The 21,050-nt window shown below is 35.3% G+C and overlaps 1 protein-coding gene across 4 annotated transcripts; it reads left to right on the top strand.

The window, feature by feature from the left end:
- Positions 1-1,957: 1,957 nt before the first annotated feature.
- LOC111889681 (disease resistance protein RPV1) lies at positions 1,958-10,232 on the top strand. Of its 4 annotated transcripts, none has more exons than XM_042898209.2 (6): positions 1,958-2,216; positions 2,785-3,143; positions 3,383-4,490; positions 4,592-4,942; positions 5,049-6,674; positions 6,853-7,001. In XM_042898209.2, exons 2-5 carry the CDS (start codon positions 2,851-2,853, stop codon positions 6,282-6,284), a joined length of 2,988 nt encoding a protein of 995 aa, XP_042754143.1. In that variant the 5' UTR covers positions 1,958-2,216; positions 2,785-2,850; the 3' UTR covers positions 6,285-6,674; positions 6,853-7,001. The 4 variants fall into 4 exon arrangements, with proteins under 4 accessions (XP_042754143.1, XP_042754141.1, XP_042754142.1 ...); XM_042898207.2 differs by lacking the exon at positions 1,958-2,216 and adding an exon at positions 9,987-10,231 and having other exon boundaries at positions 2,260-3,143; positions 6,853-6,969; XM_042898208.2 differs by lacking the exons at positions 1,958-2,216; positions 6,853-7,001 and adding an exon at positions 9,987-10,232 and having other exon boundaries at positions 2,260-3,143.
- The last annotated feature ends 10,818 nt before the right edge of the window (positions 10,233-21,050 follow it).

Raw genomic sequence — 21,050 nt, 5'->3', positions numbered from 1 at the left:
AAGTTTTGAAATTTATATCTTGCGTATAATTGTATACAACTATCAGTCGTTTAAAATCTTTTACAATAAAAAAAAGGATGGCATGTTTATATATAATTTTAAATGTACTTACCAAAAATTGGATCAACTACGTTTAGTGTCTAACTGGTTAATAAGTAAAATGAAAAAAACTAGTTTACAAGTCAAATAAGTAAAAAAGATTCTAAGGTGTATCTATATGAAGATGCATGTGTTTTAAGGTAGTCCATAATAAAAGTAATTTTTAACACATGAAACAAGGCCGTTACTTCATTTCAAACTAATAAAAACCATTATATTAAGAATAACCATTATACAAAGACACAGAAGAAAACTGAAACTTAAAATACTCTCTCTCTCTCTCTCTCTCTCTTGATGATTTCTTTTAACATGCTAAAGTAAAAATACATTTTGACTATTTACCCAATAGTCCCTAGACCATAGGATATTGTCATTTTTAACGCTAGACTTTGGTTTTAACTTTTAAGCAACTTGTGACTTGACCGACAATCTCTACATTGGCTTACAAAGTACAAACTAAGTCCAACCTTTATACTTGAACTAAAAAACGGATGCTATGGATAACTGACCCACATCCAACCAAAACCTTTTGAGTCACCATACTAAACACCTTGATGTTAGCCCAACTTCACCTTGATCTCTATCAAACCTCTTACCAACCTTAGCAAGCCTATCAGGCCTATACAACCTTATGCACTCGTGCTTCGGCTAATGCTCAAAACAGTACCCAGATCCGCAATGTCAATCGATGCAATCCACCATCTACTAAACCAAAAAACACCTATGGTTGAGCCCTGAAAAACTTCTAATGTTACATTACGAGTGAAAATTTTACTTCGTATTCATCGACCCTAAGTGTTTGAGTAAACACGTAGGCCACAAATCAAGCCCTCGAACAGTCTACATTTCTAACATCGTTTTAACCCATAGACACTCACCTTTTGAGACAACTTCCTCCAAACAAGTAGTATCCTCCACTTGAACCATGTAGGCTCTCATATCCTTGAACCCTTACCAAGCAATCTAAAGACCACCCATTCTTCCCTTTTCCTTGAGGCACATCCTCATACAATTCAACCGCCAAAAGCCCACGACTATGTTGAAAATTCAGAGAGAGAGAGAGAGAGAGAGAGAGAGAGAGAGAGAGAGAGAGAGAGAGAGAGAGAGAGAGAGAGAGAGAGAGAGAGAGAGAGAGAGAGAGAGAGAGAGAGAGAGAGAGAGAGAGAGAGATTATTTTATATATATTCATAAAAAGTATAAATTGGTAAAAGAAAATAAAAAAAATAAAAATGATAATTTAGTATTTTTTTTTTTTATATCGGCCAAGGGAGCAAGGACCATGAGACACCAAAAGTGTAACATTCGACCAAACAATAGGAACGGTCTATCTTTTATATAGCGAAAAATTAATTTTAAATTAATTATTGATACCTAGGGGTAAAAAATGATTTTTTTAAACGAGTAATTATTGTTCAAGTTTCTTGAAGAGACATATATTATATATAGGAATACAGTTAGTTGTCGTTTAAAAAAAAATCGATTATTGATATTAAATAAAGAAATCTTTTTACTCTAATAAATGAAGATTTTTTTGTTATATGTCGCACTCTCATTTAATTTGTTAAATGTTATTTTGTGGTCATATTGAATAAATTTTTTCCACATGTCATGAGTTTTTTTATTTTAATAAATAATATTTTTATATAACAATTACAATAAGTATAATAATAAATGAATATAAATTTATTTTAATTTTAAAGATTTCAAATTAAAGCTTATTATTATTATTATTATTATTATTATTATTATTATTATTATTATTTATTTATTTAAATTATTTGTTTAAATTTAAAAGATAAAAAAATATTTCAGTTTCAATAATTTATTATTTTTCTTATTTTTTTTATAAATTAAAAGTTGTTGCCCCTATATTTATTTATTTATTTTTTGTATTAACCTATAATTAATACAAAAGATTAAAGCACTCACTTCAAAGGTAAGAACTCTGATACGCAGGTCTGCTTTAGCTTCTTCAGTGTCGAGTTTCTCGTCTCCGACCATCCAATCACGGTGATGATAGTTTTCATCCGTCTGGTTTTCAATCGATCATCACAAAGCTTCACTGGTCGTTCGATTTCGTCTTCATCGCGGAAAGTTAAAAGGTGGAAAGTTAAAAGGTGGGCGAAACTATGATCTGCTTCGGTTCTTTTTACCATATCCTGTACTCAATTTATTATTAATTATTATAAAAAGCCTGGCAGGTGTGAGCTACGAGTGAATTAAAAATGAGAATATTGGATGCTTACCGTTTCAACAACAGGTTGCATATTCTCATGTATAATATGTTGTTGCATAATTTCCATTGGTTATCTTTTCTTTTAACCAAATAATCGTATCCTCTTCTACCAATCAAGTGGCTTTTGTCTCCACCTACTTCCATAGACTTTCTTTACAAACTGATAACGTTGACATTTTGATTTAGCCATTGCTAGAACCATATTTTTTTAACTTACACCCTTGATCGAGGTCATTCGGTTCATCTCATCCAAGTTTATTTGCAATTGTTTCATATAGATTTTTCCCAACATAGATATTATTGTATAGGATCCTTCAAGTATACCTTCGATGGCATCCTCTTCAACTTCATCTGTTCCTAAGAGCTTTAAGTATGATGTGTTTTTGAGTTTTAGTGGGGAAGACACCCGTAAGAACTTCATTGATCATCTTTATCATGCTCTTCAGCAGAACAACATTTACACTTACAAGGACGACAAGAGAATCAAGAAAGGGAAACGGATCAGCGATGAGCTCATGGGATCCATTGAAGCCTCAAAATACTTCATCATTGTTTTCTCAAAGAACTACGCCTCTTCATCTTGGTGCTTAGATGAGCTTGTGAAAATAATGGATTGTCACAAGACAACCAAGCATACTGCTTACCCAGTCTTCTATGATGTGGAACCCTCTGAAGTCCGCAAACAGAGTGGGGAAGTTGGAGAAGCCTTTGCCAGACACAAAAAGGAAGAGGCTGCTGGGAAATGGAGAGAGGCTCTCAAAGAAGCAGCTGATCTGGCAGGGTGGGAGTTGAAAAACACTGCTAATGGGTAATTCCTTCATCATATCTCTACAATATTCTTTCTAATCTACGTTTACCTTGGATGTCCAAGGCTTGGACATGACCTCATATGCTGGATTGTCTAATCTTAACTAGTCAGTGAGTCGAAAGATTAAACATGAAATATGCATGGTTATATTACGAGGTTATCGCCTCATATGCGTTTGTATGTTTTAGATCGTTTAGGTGGGATTTGAGTAAACTAATTGAATACTCTCTAATATACAGGCATGAAGCCAAATTCATCCGACAAATCATTGAAAAGCTTTCATTAGAGTTACGGTCCATTAAGGTCTGCATTGGTAAAAACTTAGTAGGCATGGAGACCCGGATAAATGATATTATATCATCTTCAGGAATGGCTTCTGATGATGTTTCCATGATCGGGATCATAGGGATAGGAGGTGGTGGGAAGACAACTTTGGCCAAAACTATTTTTAGTAAAATATCCTTTCAGTTTGAAGGCAAAGCTTTTATTGAGAATGTCAGGGAAGTTTCGAATGCTTCTTTGTCCGGTTTGGAGTTGTTGCAAAATAAAGTCCTTTCAAATGTTTTAAATGATAAAGGCATCCACGTAGGCAGTGAATGCGAGGGGAAAAACATGATGTCATGGATGATGCGCGGTAGAAAGGTTCTTCTTGTTCTAGATGATGTGGATCATCTAGACCAACTTGAGGCGTTAGCTGGTGACCCTAATTGGTTTAAGCCGGGAAGTATGATTATTATTACAACAAGAGATTTGCAAGTGCTTGTAGCACATGGAGTAAAGTTAATTCATAATGTCAATCTTTTATCAGATAAGGAAGCAATTTGGCTCTTTAGTAGGTATGCATTTGGGAAAGAGATTCCAAGTAATGGGTATGAAGAGTTATCTAGAGAAGTAGTATGTTATGCTGCTGGTCTTCCCTTGACAATCAAAGTTTTGGGTTCGTCTCTGTGTGGTAAAAGTAAGCTTGAATGGGTAGATGCCTTGGCCAGACTAAAAACAATTCCTTTAGAGGAAACCCAGAAAAAATTGGAATTAAGCTATATTGGTCTAGACGACGATTACAAAGAAATATTCCTAGATGTTGCAACCATAATGAAAGGTTGGCAGAAAGAGACGGCCATAATAGCACTTGAAAGCCGTGGATTTCATGCTAGAATTGGGTTAAGGGTTCTTGAGCAAACATCTCTCATAACTATTAATGATGATTTTGATGAACGTGTGGGCCTGCATGACCATTTAGAAGAAATGGCCAAAAATATTATTTGTCGTTCGCACCCCGATATGCCTAACCAGCACAGCCGATTGTGGAATTACAAAGAAATTGAAAATATATTGGTGAATGACTTGGTAAGGGACTACGGATCACATTTATATTTAAGTTGGCGAACACTAACACATTTTAATTTTGTTAAGATACAAGTTTCATGGTGGCTTCTTTTGAATTACAGGGTACTGAAGCAACAAAAGGCATTCACTTCTTTCCATTGAGATTCAATGCGAAAGTTTTTATGAATGGTCTTAGAAAGATGAAGGAACTGTGGTTTCTTGATGTGGTAGATCTTCACTTGAATTTGGAGAATGATAAACTCGTGCCAAACTTTTTAAATGCTTTAGGATTTCTGTGTTGTAATTGGAAATTTAATAAGGTCAGTCTATACTTTCCAAATTCTTTACGATATTTGCAATGGTACAATTACCCTTTTAGGTCTTTACCCGAAACATTTGAAGCAAATAATCTTGTCGCGCTTCATATGGCTAACAGCGGTATTGTACAACTTTGGGAAGGGGGAGAAAGAAAGGTAGAATTATGGTTGATTAATTGTTTTGGCATAATTCATTATAATGCTATATATCCATTGATTTGCTCTTATAACAATATTCATTTTGTTATTTTGCTGATGTTAGGTTTTTAACAAGCTCAAATTCCTTTTCCTCAGTGGTCCAAATTTGAGGTCCCTTGACCTTGGGTTGGCTCCAAATCTCGAGACGTTGAGGCTTCAACGATATGGTGGTTTGGTAGAACTTTACATGCCCAGGGAATGTCTAAAACTCAGATCTCTTGAACTTTTTGATGTAAAGTTGCGGACCCTTGACCTTGGGCTGACTCCAAATCTTGAGAACTTGTTGCTTGTAAGTGGTGATATGGTAGAACTTTACATGCCTGATAGATGTCTAAATCTAAGATCCCTCAATGTTGATCATTCAAATTTGAGGACCCTTGATATTGGGCTGACTCCGAATCTCGAGTATTTAGTTCTTAGAAGTTGTTATGATCTGGAAGAACTGCACATGGCCAACGAATGTTTAAAGCTCAGGTCCCTCTATCTTAGAGGTTTAAAGTGGAGGACCCTTGACTTTGGGCCAAGTCCAAATCTTGAGAGGTTAGATCTTCATAAATGCACCAGTCTAGAAAAATTTCACATTTACGAATGTCCGATACTCACATGCATCGACATCAGCAATTTAAAGTTGAGGACCCTAGATCTCAGGCGGGTTCCCAATCTCAGTAAGTTGTCTCTTTCTGAATGCAAAGTTTTGGTAAACCTTCACTTGCCCCATAGATGTCTAAATCTCAGGACCATTAAATTCACTAATTCATGGTTGAGGATCTTTCATCTTGGGCAGACTCCAAATCTCGAGGAGTTGGATCTTGTGAAATGTGATTATTTGGTGGAAATTCAAGTGGTTGATGAATGTAATAAGATTGTATCCCTTGGGCTTGACCATTTAAAGTCGTGGACCCTTGACCTTGGGCTAACCCCAAATCTCAAGAAGTTACATCTTAAAGAATGTTATTACTTGGCCCAACTTCATGCTCCCATGGATTGTTTAAAAAATGTTGTGTACTTCAACTTAAATGGTTGTTTGGGGTTTAGATCTTTATTTTTTAACAGAAGGGATGATACTTCTGGTAGAGTGCATGAATCACTTGAGGTTGGTCCTTTAGCTGAGTTACATTTCACCCTAGAAAGATGCCCACTTCACCCTGACAATAATTTTCCAGACTTTGAGTTTACATGTTTTCATAAAGAAGATATACCCTCAATGACTAGAGGTATTGAGAAGCTTATTTCTGAGGGTCAGTGTGCTTGCACAAAATTTGAGACGTTTTCAAGAAGCATTTGTGGGCTACAGCGATAAAGGAAAGCTTAATCTTCTTGAGTAGGCTTATGAACAGTAACCTAGAGCTAGTCGGTTACTGTTCATCGGTCGGTTGATGACGTAACTTTTCAGCCGGCCAATTTTGATCCCTCCACCGCCATTGCCTTCGATTAGATTTGCTCACTTTGCTCACCCCCACTTCAATCGCAATTTCCCTCGCAATCACAGACGTATTTACTCACCACCGCCCACTTCAATCGCCGAATTCCAAGTCTGAGTCGCTTTATCGGATTATCTTACACTCACTGAACCTATGATTTTGAAGGTTTCAAAGATTTTGCCCTATTTTCTATTTGTTTCGTTTGCAGGTTTCAAAGATTTTGTCCACAATGGATTATCAGCTGGCTAATAATACCAATTGTTTTGGAGGTGAGTTTTAATCCTTCTTCTCTATCTTTTATTCCACACTTCTATATCGATTTACCAAAGGTCGATAATCAATTTTCGACTTTCTTTATCTGGTCTGTAATTTCTTTTCTGTTTTTGAGTGATTGAGTTTTGGAAGGAGCCTTTTTAGTGGAATTCTGACATATTGCATCGTGGCTAGGTTTACGGAGTGGGCGGGACATGGTTATGGGCATAAGGACTGCCAGTAGTCTTTATATGTTGGGAAGGATAGATGCATAGTGATTTTGAACATCTTAAACCTCAAATTGTTAATCAGGTTCATAATGTTGCCTTTAAAAATGTTTATTAGCTTATGGCTTTACTGTTTTTTAGGAGTAAAATGGCTTAAAAAGCTACAAAATTTAGGATTTTCCAGTTTTTTGAAAATTTTATTTTTTTTCTATCCAAAAAGTTGTTTTAAAAAACGCTTTTTAAATACAAAAACATTTTTTTAGCTTATTAGTTTTTTAAAAAGCTAAAAAACTATTTTAAAAAGTTATCCCAAACACACTTAGAATTTTAACTGTTATGTGGTGTTTTTAAATTTTTTTTGGTTGTAATGGTCAAACTTTCATATTTGTTACCTGTGTAAGACTGTTAAGTTAGCACACAAGTTTAAAAATCCATTTATGAAGTGTGCATCTTTAACTCGTTTAAAATAGTCATTTTCTTCTTCATGATTTATTTATTATTTAATTGAAAAGAGAGATGAAAAAAGAACCATGCATACAATTTTTTACTATTAACATTGTTATGTTATATTACTATAATCTTTCATTCATAAATTTTGGTACAATGCCAATTGTGCATCTCTCGTTCATGCATATTCATCTCACTATGATTGGTTGCTCACTCCTACTGCAACTGCAGGTTCGTATTGCTCGATTAAGTGTATGATTTCTTCACTTTTTGATTATTCTGTAAAGTTTTATGATAAAAATTTAGGTGTTACATCCTAAAAATATCAACTTGAATTTTCATTTTAAACCATCAAATCCATACAACTATTTGTTCTAAAATCAATCAGAGTAAAATGTATTTTTTTGAATATGTAACATCCCAAAACCATGACAAAATTTTTCATTTATAAAACCATTCCAAAATCCATAACTTACATAAAAACATAGTTTCTTAAAATCATAATCATGAATCAGAGTATTCCAAAATCATAAGTCATATAAAAATCCAGGATTATGTGTACAAGCATGCATTCGCCTTGCCCATGTCCTCTGATGTACATGAAACCATAAAATCAAACTATATGCCAAAGCTTAGTGAGTTCCACCAAAGTACCCCCACACATAAACATATAATAACATGCATATTGGGCCCACAACCGTCGGGCTGGATTACCCTAGGGTCCATAGTCATCGGACTGGATTACCCCCTGAGCCCACAAGATAAGTTTGGATTGCCCTCCTGGCCCTCAGCTTATGTCTGATTTGCTCCCAAGCCCGCATAATTAGTATGTAGTGCTCTCTCCGCCCTCAGCTTATGTAATGTTTGTTTATGGTATGTATTTTAAATAAGAATTACTCATTTTTGCAAAGGGACTCGATGAGTTTGAGGCCCCAAACTCGTTAAGTAGGAACGGAATTCTTGGACGCGGGACTTGAAGTCTACTCGACGAGTTAAGAGCCTCAACTCGACGAGTAGGGCTGCCAGAGTGAAACCCTAATTTTTAGGGTTTACATCCTATTTAAACACCTTAACGTCCAAAGGTTGGCCTCATTTGCAAACTCCATCACTCCAAACCCTAGCCACGAAACCCTAATCAACCTTTGAGTGTTTTGAGCCATTGTTGTGTGTTCTTAATGATTTTGAAGTTTAAGAAGGAAGAAGAAGCTTGAGGATTCAAGAAGGAGCCAGTAGATCTGGAAGTTGAGCTGCATTTCTGACTCATTTGAGGTATAAAGTTGATACCTTGGCTTTCCATTGCTTAGATCTTCATTTAGGGTTGTATTTTGTTGCTTTTAGGCCATACTGGAGTCATTTTCGGGATTTGAGTCTATCATGAAGTTGTGAATTCAGATCTAGGCACCCATGAGCTTATGAGGCTTAAGTTGCCAACTTTATTAAGCCTTAGCCCTTCCCTATGCCCTAGATCTCTTATATAGCTTGGTTTTGGTGTTTCTAGCTTCATGACACCATGCATGGATGTAAAGTTAGCAACTTTACGTGGTAACTTGGTCCTAAAGGACCAGATCTATGCTTTAGAAGCATTGAACTCGACTGGAAGTGACTGAATGGATTTAGACCAAGGGGGACTCGACGAGTTGTTCATCCAACTCGGCGAGTTGGGTCGTGGTCTCCCAACATTTTCTGTTACTGGGAAAACTCGTTGAGTCTAGGAGACGACTCAACGAGTTGGACATGGTTTTGAGAGTTGAAGACTAAAGAACTCGACGAGTTCAAGGAGGAACTCGGCGAGTTGTGAGCGAAATGTCCCGGTTTTGTATGAAGAGGAACTCGACGAGTTGGATCGAGATTTTCAGGGTTTATGGATAATGGAACTCGACGAGTTGAGTCAACCAGTATGTTGAATTTGACCAGGATGTTGACTTTGACTTTGACCATTGACCAGAGTTGACCCTAAAAGGGGTTATGAGTATGAAAGGGTAATTAAAGGAGTTTTTATGTGTAGGAGTTTGAGAGGAGTTGATCCAGAGCCGAGGACAGTTCGGCTACTACACGACATTTGAGGTGAGTTACCTTCTAGTAGAATTAGGTTGAAGGCACCAATGTCGGCCCACTAGTAAGAGTATAGTAGAGATGATTGTCTTTGTGATAATTATCTAGTGTGCCACTATCTGTTATGCTTTATGCGCTAGTATGCTTCGATATTATGTGATAGTGGTAGGATGGGTAGGATAGGCCCTAGTATCGGTCGAAAGCACCGAAGGGGTATGCCAACACCCTGATATGCTAGGCAGTATATGATAGTTATGTGTTTATGTAGCAATATGTTATATGGTAGAAGTAAGGGGTGAAATAGTCCCTGTTACCGGTCGACAGGACCGAAGGGGTAGGCCAGCACTCTGATATGCTAGGCGAGGTACCGGTCGAAAGGACCAAAGGGGTAGGCTAGCACCCTAATATGCTAGGCAAGTTACCGGTTGAAAGGACCGAATGGGTAGACCAGCACCCTGATACGCTAGGCAAGTTAACGGTTGAAAGAGACCGAAGGGGTAACTAGTACCCGAATATGTTAGACAATATATTTTTTGTATGGTATGTGGTATGATGGGGATTCTCACTAAACTTTGTGCTTACAGTTTATAGTTTTTGTTTCAGGTACTTCTTCTTCGAAGGGAAAGGAGCCAGCACAATAGCATCGCATCACACACATGATATTCCGCACATGAGATTCTTGGGATTTGTATTCTGACATTATTTTTTCTATGATATGTTTTTGAGATGATCGATTTATGGTTTTCATGATATGAGATAACATTGATGATGTTTTTAGTAATCTGTTTTATGAATCTTTAAACTAAAAATGAAATTTTTGGTCTTGAAATTTGGGATGTTACAAGTTGGTATCAGAGCCTTGGTTTGAGGGATTCGGACACACCTTCGGGGGTGTCTAGACTCAAATCGAGGGTTTGAAAGATTTTTACAAGGAAATAGTTTTTCTAAAAATTAAAACTGATGGTTTTGGAAAAAGAACAAGAAGTGTGTTGCGTGTAATCGGTCGAGCTCAAGTAAGTTTTCCCTAAGATACTCATACATGTTTGTTATGATATATGATATGATTATGAGAACTGCATGCTAGACTAGGACTAATGATCTAGGAAGGATGCCTTATATGCCTACTATATGTGTATGAGAATTGCATGCTAGACTAGGGCTAAGGATGTAACGCCTGATTCATGGTATGCATTTAATTATAATTTATTTATTTTTGTAGAGCTACTCGACGAGTTGGGAGCCCCAGTCTCGTCGAGTAGAAACGGGATTGGACCCGGGGTTTTAAGTAGTCTACTCGACGAGTTGAGAACCCTTAAATCAGCGAGTAGGTCTGCCAGAATGAAACCTTAATTTCGGGGGTTTTCACCATATTTAAGCATCTTAATCCCCACCCTTTAGCTTCATTTACAGCCTCCAATTCCCAAACCCTAATCCACGAAATCCTAGTGCTTTGCTTGAGATTGTGAGCCATTTTGAGTGATCTTTATGTGTTTTTGAAGCTTGGGGAGGAAGAGAAAGCTAGAGGGCTCAAGAAGGAAAAAGTAGATCCAGAAACTACTCATCATTTGCTATATTTTCGGGTGAGCAAGTCCCAACCTTGCTCAATGGTTTCTTTGATCTCTTCTTGTCACCTTTATGAGGGTTTTGGTCCAAGTATGCTAGCATGCGAAGAATGGACGACCCAAGTGGGTATTCTTCCAGATCTAGGATCTTGAAGGACTATTATGGCATAAAGGTGCAAACTTTATGTCATAGGAGTCCCCATGCAAGCCATAAAGTGTCATTTTGGCCCTTTTTAGCCCAAAAAGGTCATGCATGGAAGTAAAGTCTGAGACTTTACGTGTTTATTTGCTATCTAGGACTTAGATCTCGGTTTTCATGCTTTGAGTTAGAGTAATAAGGCTTTTGGACAAAGATCTATGTCCTAAGGAACTAGGGTTTTAGTTAAACCCATTAAGAAGGGCTATTAGCGGGTAAAGTTGGAAAGTTTACCCCTAAAAGGGGCATTTCCAGTGTATAGATGAAGTTTGGACTTTGGATCTGAGAGTAGAGGCTTAATTTGTTTAGATGGCCAAACAGACAGAGGAACTCGTGGAGTCCATAAGGGAACTCGACGAGTTGGGTCGTGTTGTCCCGTTTCAGCATAAGATAGAACTCGACGAGTCTGTAAAGGGACTCGATGAGTTGATTCGCTAAATTGCGACTATGAGCAGCCTGATAGAACTCGACGAGTCAGGGGGACGACTCGGCGAGTTGGGTCGCGATTTCAGGACTGTTGAGTTTAAGAACTCGGCGAGTTGATAGGCAACTCGACGAGTTGGTCAACCCAAAATGTTGAGTTTGACTAGGGGTAAAATGGTCATTTTACCCTTAGAATAATTATTAGTTTTTGACTAAGTGCTAATTGTGATGATAATAGTCGGGGAGTCGATTGGAGCAGCCATCACAGATTCCTCACATGAGATTTCAACAATCAGCTTTAGAGGTGAGTTTTCCTCCAGTAGGAACGAGTCTAAGGCACCAATGCTGGCCCGTTTATGTATGTTAGTGTATTTCGTACTTAGGTCCAATGTCGGGGCTAGCCCGATGAAGATTATATGTTTCCAGATTTCGGTCAGATGCAAGGGCAAGCCCGAGGAAGGATTTGTATGCTTGATGTCTTCATGATTCTTGCATGTGTTTGTTTATATGTTCCGAACTCCGGTCTGATGCCGGGGCAAGCCCGAGGATTGTTTAGTTATATGTTTATGTTATGTGCTTATGTTATATGTTTGTTCGTATGTGATATGTATATCAGGCTTCGGTCCGATGTCGGGCGGGGCCTGATGTAGTGGGTAAGGCCCAATGTATGGCATTATGTGATTATGTATATGGTATGTGGTAGTTTGGGGAAACTCACTAAGCTTCGTGCTTACAGTTTTCAGTTTTGGTTTCAAGTACTTCCGGTAGCAAGGAAAACGTAATTGGTTTAAGCCAACTTGAGGCGTTAGCTGGTAAACATAATTGGTTTAAGCCAGGAAGCATAATTGTCATTACAACAAGAGAACAACAAGTGCTTGTAGCACATGAAATGAAGATTCATAATCTCAATCTCTTATCGGATAAGGAAGCAATCTCCCTATTTTGTAGATATGCATTTGATAGAGAGATTCCAAAAGGGAACAAAAAGCTATCAGGATAAGTTGTATGTTATGTTATGTTGTTGGTCTTCCCTTAACAATCAAAGTTTTTGGTTCATTTCTTTGTGGTAAAAGTAAACCTGAATGGGTAGATGCCCTAGCCAGACTAAAAACAATCCCGTTAGAGGAAACTCAGAAGAGGTTGGAATAAGCTATATCGGTTTGGACGACGAACATAAGGAAATATTTCTAGATATTGCAACCATATTAAAAGGTCGGTGGAAAAAATCAACAATCCAAGCACTTGAAAGTTGTGGATTTTATGCTATAATTGGTTTAAAAATTCTTGAGCAAAAGTCTCTCATAACTATTGATGGTGAGCGTGTGGGCATGCATGACCATTTAGAAGAAATGGGCAGGAATATTGTTCATCGTTTGCACCCGATACGCCTAACAAACATAGCCGATTGTGGAATAGAAAGGAAATTGAAGATATATTGGCTAATAACATGGTAAGGCCTTGGTTTATTTGTAAGTTGGAGAAACTAACACATTTTCATTTGTGACAAACAAGTTTCATGGTGATTGCTTTTCTATTATAGGGTACAGAAGCAACAAGATGTATCAGATTCTACTATAGGGGACTAGATCCGCAAATCATTATGAAAGGTCTTAGAAAGATGAAGGAACTTCGGGTTCTTAATGTGGCTAATGAAGAAATTACTTGAATCTGAAAAGTAATAAACTCATCCCAAACTGTCTAAATGTTTTCAAAGTTCTATGGTGTAATTGGAAATTTAATAAAGTTAACCTATACTTTCCAAATGTTTTAAGATTTCTACGTTAGCACAAGTACCCCTTTAGATCTTTACCCAAATCATTTCAAGCAAATAACCTTGTTGCACTTGTGATGACTTACATCGATATCGTACAACTTTAGGAAAGATGAGAAAAAAAGGTATTGTTTTACATGACTCATGATTCATTATAATGTTATACATCCATTGCTTTGTTATTAAACCAATATTAATTCATTTGCTTATGTTAGGTTCTTAACAAGCTCAGATTCCTTGACCTAAGTGGTCCAAAGTTGAGGTCCCTTGACCTTGGGTTGACTCCAAATCTTGAGACATTGATGCTAAAGGGACTTGGAGATGAACTTGGTGATTTGGTAGAACTTTACATGCTCGGTAGATGTTTAAAACTCAGATCCCTTGAACTTAATCGTGTAAAGTTGAGGACGCTTGATCTTGGGTTAACTCCAAATCTCGAGAATTTGATACTTGAAGATTGTGATTTTTTAGAACTTCAAATGCATGATAGATGTCTAAATCTCACATTCCTATCACTCATTAATTCAAACCTCAGGATTATTGACCTTAGGCGGACTCCGAATATCGAGTATTTAAGTGTTTTCCATTGTAATGATTTGGAAGAACTTCACATGGCTGATGAATATTTAAAGCTTAGATCACTCCACCTTACTGGTTTAAAGTTGAGGACCCTTGACCTTGAGCTGAGTCCAAATCTAGAGAGGTTGTATCTTCTAAAATGCAACAATTTGGAAGAAATTTACATCACCGAATGTCCAATAGTGACATTCATCAATACTCAGTGTTCAAAGTTGAGGACCCTTGACCTCAGCCGACTTCCCAATATCAATGCGTTGTATATTTCTGAATGCAAAGCTTTGGTAAACCTTTACTTGCCCCATAGATGTCTAAATCTCAGGACCCTAAATTTCAATAATTCAAAGCTCGGGATCCTTCACCTTGGGCTCACTCCAAATCTTGAGGAGTTAGATCTTGAAAATTGTTATGATTTGGAAGAACTTCGCCTGGTCGATCAATGTTAAAAGCTTGTATCCATCAACATTTGTCAGTCAAAGTTGAGCACCCTTGACCTTGGGTTGACTCCAAATATCGAGAAGTTAGTTCTTAAAGATTGTCATAACTTGGTAGAACTTCATGCTCCCATGGGATGTCTAAAAAATCTTGTGTACTTAGACTTAAGTGGTTGTTTGAGGTTTAGATCTTTTTCATTTCACATGGAGGATGATACTTCATGTAGTGAGGATGAATCACTCGAGGTTGATTTTTTTAGCTGTGATACGTTTTACCTTTGAAAGTTGCCCATTTCACCCTGAAACTCATATGCCAGAGTATGAGTTTAAATCTTTTTATATAGAAGATTTACCCTCGTTGACTAGAAGTATTGAGAAGCTTATTTCTGAAGTTGCTTGTGCTTGCACAAAGCTTGAGACATTTTCAAGAAGCATTTGTCAATTACAACATTAAAAAAAAAGCTTAAATTCAAAAGGATGTATTCCGTAGGCACCACTAAAACTATATATATATATATATATATATATATATATATATATATATATATATATATATATATATATATATATATATATATATATATATATATATATATATATATATTTGGTTTATATCGATCATTTCATGTAATCTGAGTATTTTATCAATTTGAACTATTTGGTTGCATGCATTGCAGGAGGTCCAAGATGAACTTGAAAGTGAACTTCTTGTATTCTCTCAACTTATCAAAATTTGAGTTTGTGTGTTTGATCAGTACTCTCTACATTCTTAAGGATGGCTGTTGTCATTTTTTTTTTGTGGATGTGAGTCAGCAAGTAGTATGCTTATCGTTCAATGATGTAAGATATCATTTGCCATCCTCACAATGAAAAGAATCTTGTACTTAAAATACAAAAAGTAAAAAAAGTTTTGAATTTTATATCTTGCTTATAACCGTATACAACTATAAATCGTTTAAAGTCTCTTATAATAAAAACGATGGCATGTTTACATATAATTTTAAATGTATTTACCAAAAGTTGGTCGACTACGTTTAGTATCTAACTGGTTAAAAAGTAAATGAAAAAAACTAGTTTACAAGTCAATTGAGTACAAAAGATTCTGATGTGTATCTATATGAAAATACATGTGTTTTATGGAAGTCCATAATAAAAATAAATTTTAACACATGAAACAAGGTCGTTACTTCATTTCAAACTAATAAAAACCATTATATTGAAATAATAATTAAGAATAAACGTTTTGAAAATCAACAAAAAAGCCAAAGAATAATATTTACTTAGGGGTGCAAACGAGCCGAGCCCGAGCCTGGTCAGGCTCGGCTTGGGCTCGTTTAAGTTATATAAGGCTCGAGCTCGAACTCGGCTCGATTCGAGCTTCCTTGTACTGAGCTCGGCTCGAGCTCGTAAAGAATTATACAAGCTCGGCTCGGGCTCGGGCTCGACTCGTTTTTTATCTGACGTGTCTAAATTAGTTTAAGCTCGGCTCGAGCTCGTTAAGAAGTTTGTTTACTAATACCCTAAATTCATAATTTCCCTAATATGTTTTTATTTTAATATATATAAATAATATTAAATTATATTATATAAAGGCTCGTTTAGGCTCGCGAGCCTAATCAAGCTTAATGACATAGGCTTGAGCTCGAGCTCGTTTACTAAACAAGCTTAATATTAAGCTTGAGCTCGGCTCGGGCTCGTTTAAAATTGATTTCGAGTCGAGCTTTTAACGATCCGATCTCGAGTAGCTCGCGAGTAGCTTGGCTCGTTTGCACCCCTATATTTACTGCATGAATACATGATGTGTGTATGTATCTGTACAAGTATAGAGACAAAGAAGAAAATTGGAACTTTAAAGTAGGGTTATTGTCACTGTAGCCCAACAATGTTTCGTATATTTGTTTAAATGGTCCCTTGTGACTTTTTTTTGCCTTTAAAGGGTACAAATTCATGTTTTTAGGGTTTAAAAAGTCCTTTTAAAAAAAAATGAAGGGGTCACCCGGTGAACCCCTTCCTAGTCAGCAGGTTTAAAGTTAAAAAAATGTCACCTCATCAAAAGTCTCTTATCAATTAAGATCTCTCTCTCTCTCTATCACACACTCTCTCCCCCCCCCCTTTCTCTCTCTCTCTCTCTCTCTCTCTCTCATCCCCACATCGTCGGAAAGCCCTAATTCCCCGTTTCCTTCCACCGATGACTGCTTATATTATTCCCTTTAACCTGTGTTCCAACACCGCCACTAATCCACCATCATCTGCCACTAGAATCATCCAACATATGTAGTTGATGATGATGTGGTGATACAAGAAATCGAAATCGAAGATAGATTTATGTAGACTAATGGAGTTCTGTTGAGAACCCCCATTGAAGAAGATGAATACACCACTACTACCGTCGCTGATAGAAAAAGGTGAACCACCACTTCCGACACCTCCTCCAAATGAATTACTAGAAAACTTGATGCTTCTCATGCCGAATTGATCTGCACTGCCTCCCACTCCCCTGAACCTCGAAGGTGTGAAAGTTTCATCGACACAGAACATGGATACTCCAATTTGATGGGTGATTGGAACTCCCGACGGTGTTGTCGGTGGAAGTGTTCGATGCTTTGGTGCTCACCACGGGAGAAACGGGAAGTTTCAAGAGGGTGGTTGCCCATTTTCTCACTAAATCGCCTTCGATTGGGTCACAAACCTCATGTCAACCTTCGATTGGCCATAACTTGAATCCGAGCATGTTGAGCTGAATCGCTCTGAATCTGATCATGTTGAGCTGAATCACAGACCCCTCCCTTTTCTTGCTGAATCGCCTCATGTTTCTTTTATTTTTAGCATAGGCAACAGTTGGTGATGATGGTTGTGTATTCAGTGGTTTTATGGCGATGAATTGAAGTTGTAATTAGGATATCAGTAAGGGGGAATCAGGTGTCTTTGGGGATTTTGGTGTCTTTGGGGATTTTGGTGTTAGGTTCGGATTAATAGGTATGAAGGTTGTGTTAGTCAGGTGTCTTTCGAGTTCTGATGAAGAACACAAAGGAACCAAAGGTTTGGGTATTTTTGCTGAAGAAGACAAAGTTCGGTTTTGTGCTTAGACTCTTGGCTTACGTGGCAACGATGAGTCGACTCACCACTGAGTCATTGTTGACTCACTTGCTTAGTTGGCAGGTGAAAAAGGCAGTGTAACCTTCAAAAATAGGTAAATGTACGAAATTAACCAGTAAAACACAAGTTCGTACCCTTTAAATGCAAAAAATAATAATAATAATAATAATCACGAGGGACCATTTAAACCAATATACGAAACATTGTTGGGCTACAGTGACAATAACCCTTTAAAGTACTCTGTCTCTCTTTATGATTTCTTTTAACATGCTAAAGTCAAAATACATTTTGACTATTTACCTAATAGTCCCTAGACCATAGGATATTGTCACTTTTAACATTAGACTTTGGTTTTACCTTTTAAGCCACTTGTGACTTGAACAACAATCTCTACCTTGGCTTACAAAGTGCAAACTAAGTCCAACCTTTATAATTGAACTTAAAAACCGAAACTATGGATAGCCGACCCATATCCAACCAAAACCTTTCGAGTCACCATACTAAACACCTTGATGTTTTCCCAACTTCACCTTTATCTCTATTAAACCTCTTACCACCCTTAGCGTGCCTATCGGTGTAGTTATTGACATCCAAAAAAACCACTATTTCTCAAAAGTCAAAACCAATTTTTTTTAAAACCCAATTTCAAATAACATATTATATATTATTAAATTATGTTTTACTATTTGAACGCTTCCTTTTTCTTTTGACTTGTTCCTTTTTCTTGAATATATTTGTTTATTTTAAACACTTTTTCTTTTACTTTTCATTTCTAACACACACACATATAATTTAGTGTCTTTTCTCATTTTTTAGATATAAACAAACAAATATGATATTTTTCGTATTAAGCAAAACCAATAAGTTTTAAATGGGTATACTAAAAATAACTTATTAAAAAGTTTTCAAGTTTTTTTTAGAACGGAAAACATACACATGCGTCCTAATATTACATATTTTATTGTTAGTATAAGCGCCTTTATAATAAAATTAAAATATGACTATGTTCACGATCAAATAAAAATAATATAACTATTTGTACATTTACAGTACTATTAAGTTACTCCATATTAATATTATGAGCGTGTTCAGCAAAATTAGCTGGTAGTGGATAGCGGGTAGCTTGTAACTTGTAGTGTTTTGTTAAACGCTACATGCAGTAGCATTTGAATTTGAAGCGTTTTATTTAAACTAAACGCTAGAAGTTTGTAGTGTCGAACGAGATTTTCTGTTTAAAACGGAGCGTTTTGTCAAACGCTAAAAGCTAGAAGCTTTCAAACGCTCTATATGTTTTATTGTTAATATTAACATATTTCTAATAAAAATTAAAATATAGTCGTGGTTGACAAATAAATGGTAAATAAAGACTAACTTTTATTTATTATAGTGTGTTTGATTAAAAATAATTGTAATTATGTTTTGTTAGTTATAAACATTTGACAAACTCAATGATTTAATTTTGACCTCACAAAACTTATTGGAACTCAAGGTTGGAATCTATTTATATTTACGGTGTTTTAACTTATCATATATTTACAATAGATACAATATTTTTATTTTAGTGTGGTGTAAATGAATCAAATCAAAATAATATAAGTATATTTATATTTATAGTCATTTAACTTACTCTATGTTTACAATAAATACCCTATTTTTTCTTTAGTGCTATTTAAATACCTATCATTTAATTTTGACCTCACAAAACTTATTAAGAGAAGCCAAAACCATTTTGTTTATGTGCTTTTCTTTTGTTATTCAGCTTTAAAAGGTTTTATTGTTACGTTTTAACCGAATAATCTTAAATATTATGATAAACAACTATCATACCTTATAACAACTTTCGAAATAATAATTATATTTTAACAACTATTTGTTAAAAGAATAATCTTACCAAAGGGCTTCTAGTCCAGCGGTATCCGGTGTTTTCCTCCCTCATTGAGGTCGAGGGTTTAAGTCCCGTGAGGGACATATGTGGAGATTTAGGATAATTTTAGGAGTAGAATAGAGTAGATTTCTCCTTAAAAAAAGAATAATCTTAAATAAAATTTACCGCTTGTTAATAATTATTAAGTATATATTGTCTAAAATAATAAAAAATTATCTCGTATTTATTTTAACAAAAGAAATAGGATTCAAATTAAAATACGATGGGATTTTTTTTAATATTTCAAACAATATGTACTTAATGAGTATTAACAAGTGGTAGATTTTATTTAAGATTTTTTTTAACAAATAGTTGTTAAAATATAGTTATTTTGATAGTTGTTTATCCTAATATTTAAGATTGTTCACTTAAAAATTAATAATAAAACCTCATAAAGCCGCATAAAAAAAAAGGCAGAACACATAAACGAATGATGTAAATGAAAAACATATAAAAAACAACATTAAATAATTATATTTGATGTTTGATAGTTATCCGTGGTTCTATTTTAATTTGTTTATTCGAGTAAAATATAAAAAAATATATAATGTGAACGAACAAAACGTTTAAAAAAACAATATTAAATCATATATTCGAATAAAACGTCAAATATATTAAAAGACTTTTAAACCACAAAAACAAAGAGAAAAAAATAAAACTTAGAATAAATTTTATATATATATATATATATATATATATATATATATATATATATATATATATATAATTTAGAATATTGATTTAATAAAACTAAAAATAATTCTATAAGAAATCTATACAAATTCTATTATAAATAAAGAACAAATAAAATTATTAAGGACCAAAACTACAATCTTCATAAACAATAAGGATGTAACTTATCAATTAAATAACAATAAGGATGTAACTTATCAATTTTTTAATTTAATGACCAAAACACAAGAACCATTTCTATAATTTACTCAAATATTAATACGAAACTAATAAAGATAAATAAAAATACAATAATTATTATAGTTTATAACAAATCTATTTTTTATTATAAAAAAAATAATTTATATATTACACATGCCTAAAAAGTAAAATATATATTATAATAGTTAAAAATGGAATTATATAATTATAAACATTAATATAAAAAATTAATTAATTTAAACAGAAACATAAAAATAGTTTTGAAAAATGGACGTCTAATCTATCATTCATTATATATAATCATTACATTTTTAATATTTTTTATTTGAATTTATTATTAATGGTTTTAAGTAGGTGATTTTGACTTTTTATGAGGTGCATTGAATCCCCACTATACAACCTTGTGCACTTGTGCTTCGGCTAATGCTCCAAACAGTACCCAAAAGTACCCAGATCCGCAATGTCAACCGATGCAATCCATCATCTGATAAATCAAAAAACCCATATCGTTGAGCCCTGAATATCACACTAAGAGTTAAATTTTACCTCATAGTCGTCGACCGTCAGTGTTCTAGTAAACACGTAGGCCACAAATCGAGCCCTCGAACCCTCTACCTTTCCAACATCGTGTTAACCCATAGACATGTACATTTCAAGACAACCTCCTCCCAACAAGTATCATTCTCCCTTTGAACTGTGTAACATCTCATATCCTTTAACCGATACCAAATCGATCGTCTAATTCGTATTTTGGACCCTTACCAAACAATCTAAAGACCACCCACCCTTCC

The sequence above is a fragment of the Lactuca sativa genome, chromosome 9, assembly GCF_002870075.4.
Source record: "Lactuca sativa cultivar Salinas chromosome 9, Lsat_Salinas_v11, whole genome shotgun sequence".
In the NCBI taxonomy this organism is placed as follows: domain Eukaryota; kingdom Viridiplantae; phylum Streptophyta; class Magnoliopsida; order Asterales; family Asteraceae; genus Lactuca; species Lactuca sativa.
This window is presented reverse-complemented; position numbering and strand designations above follow the sequence as displayed.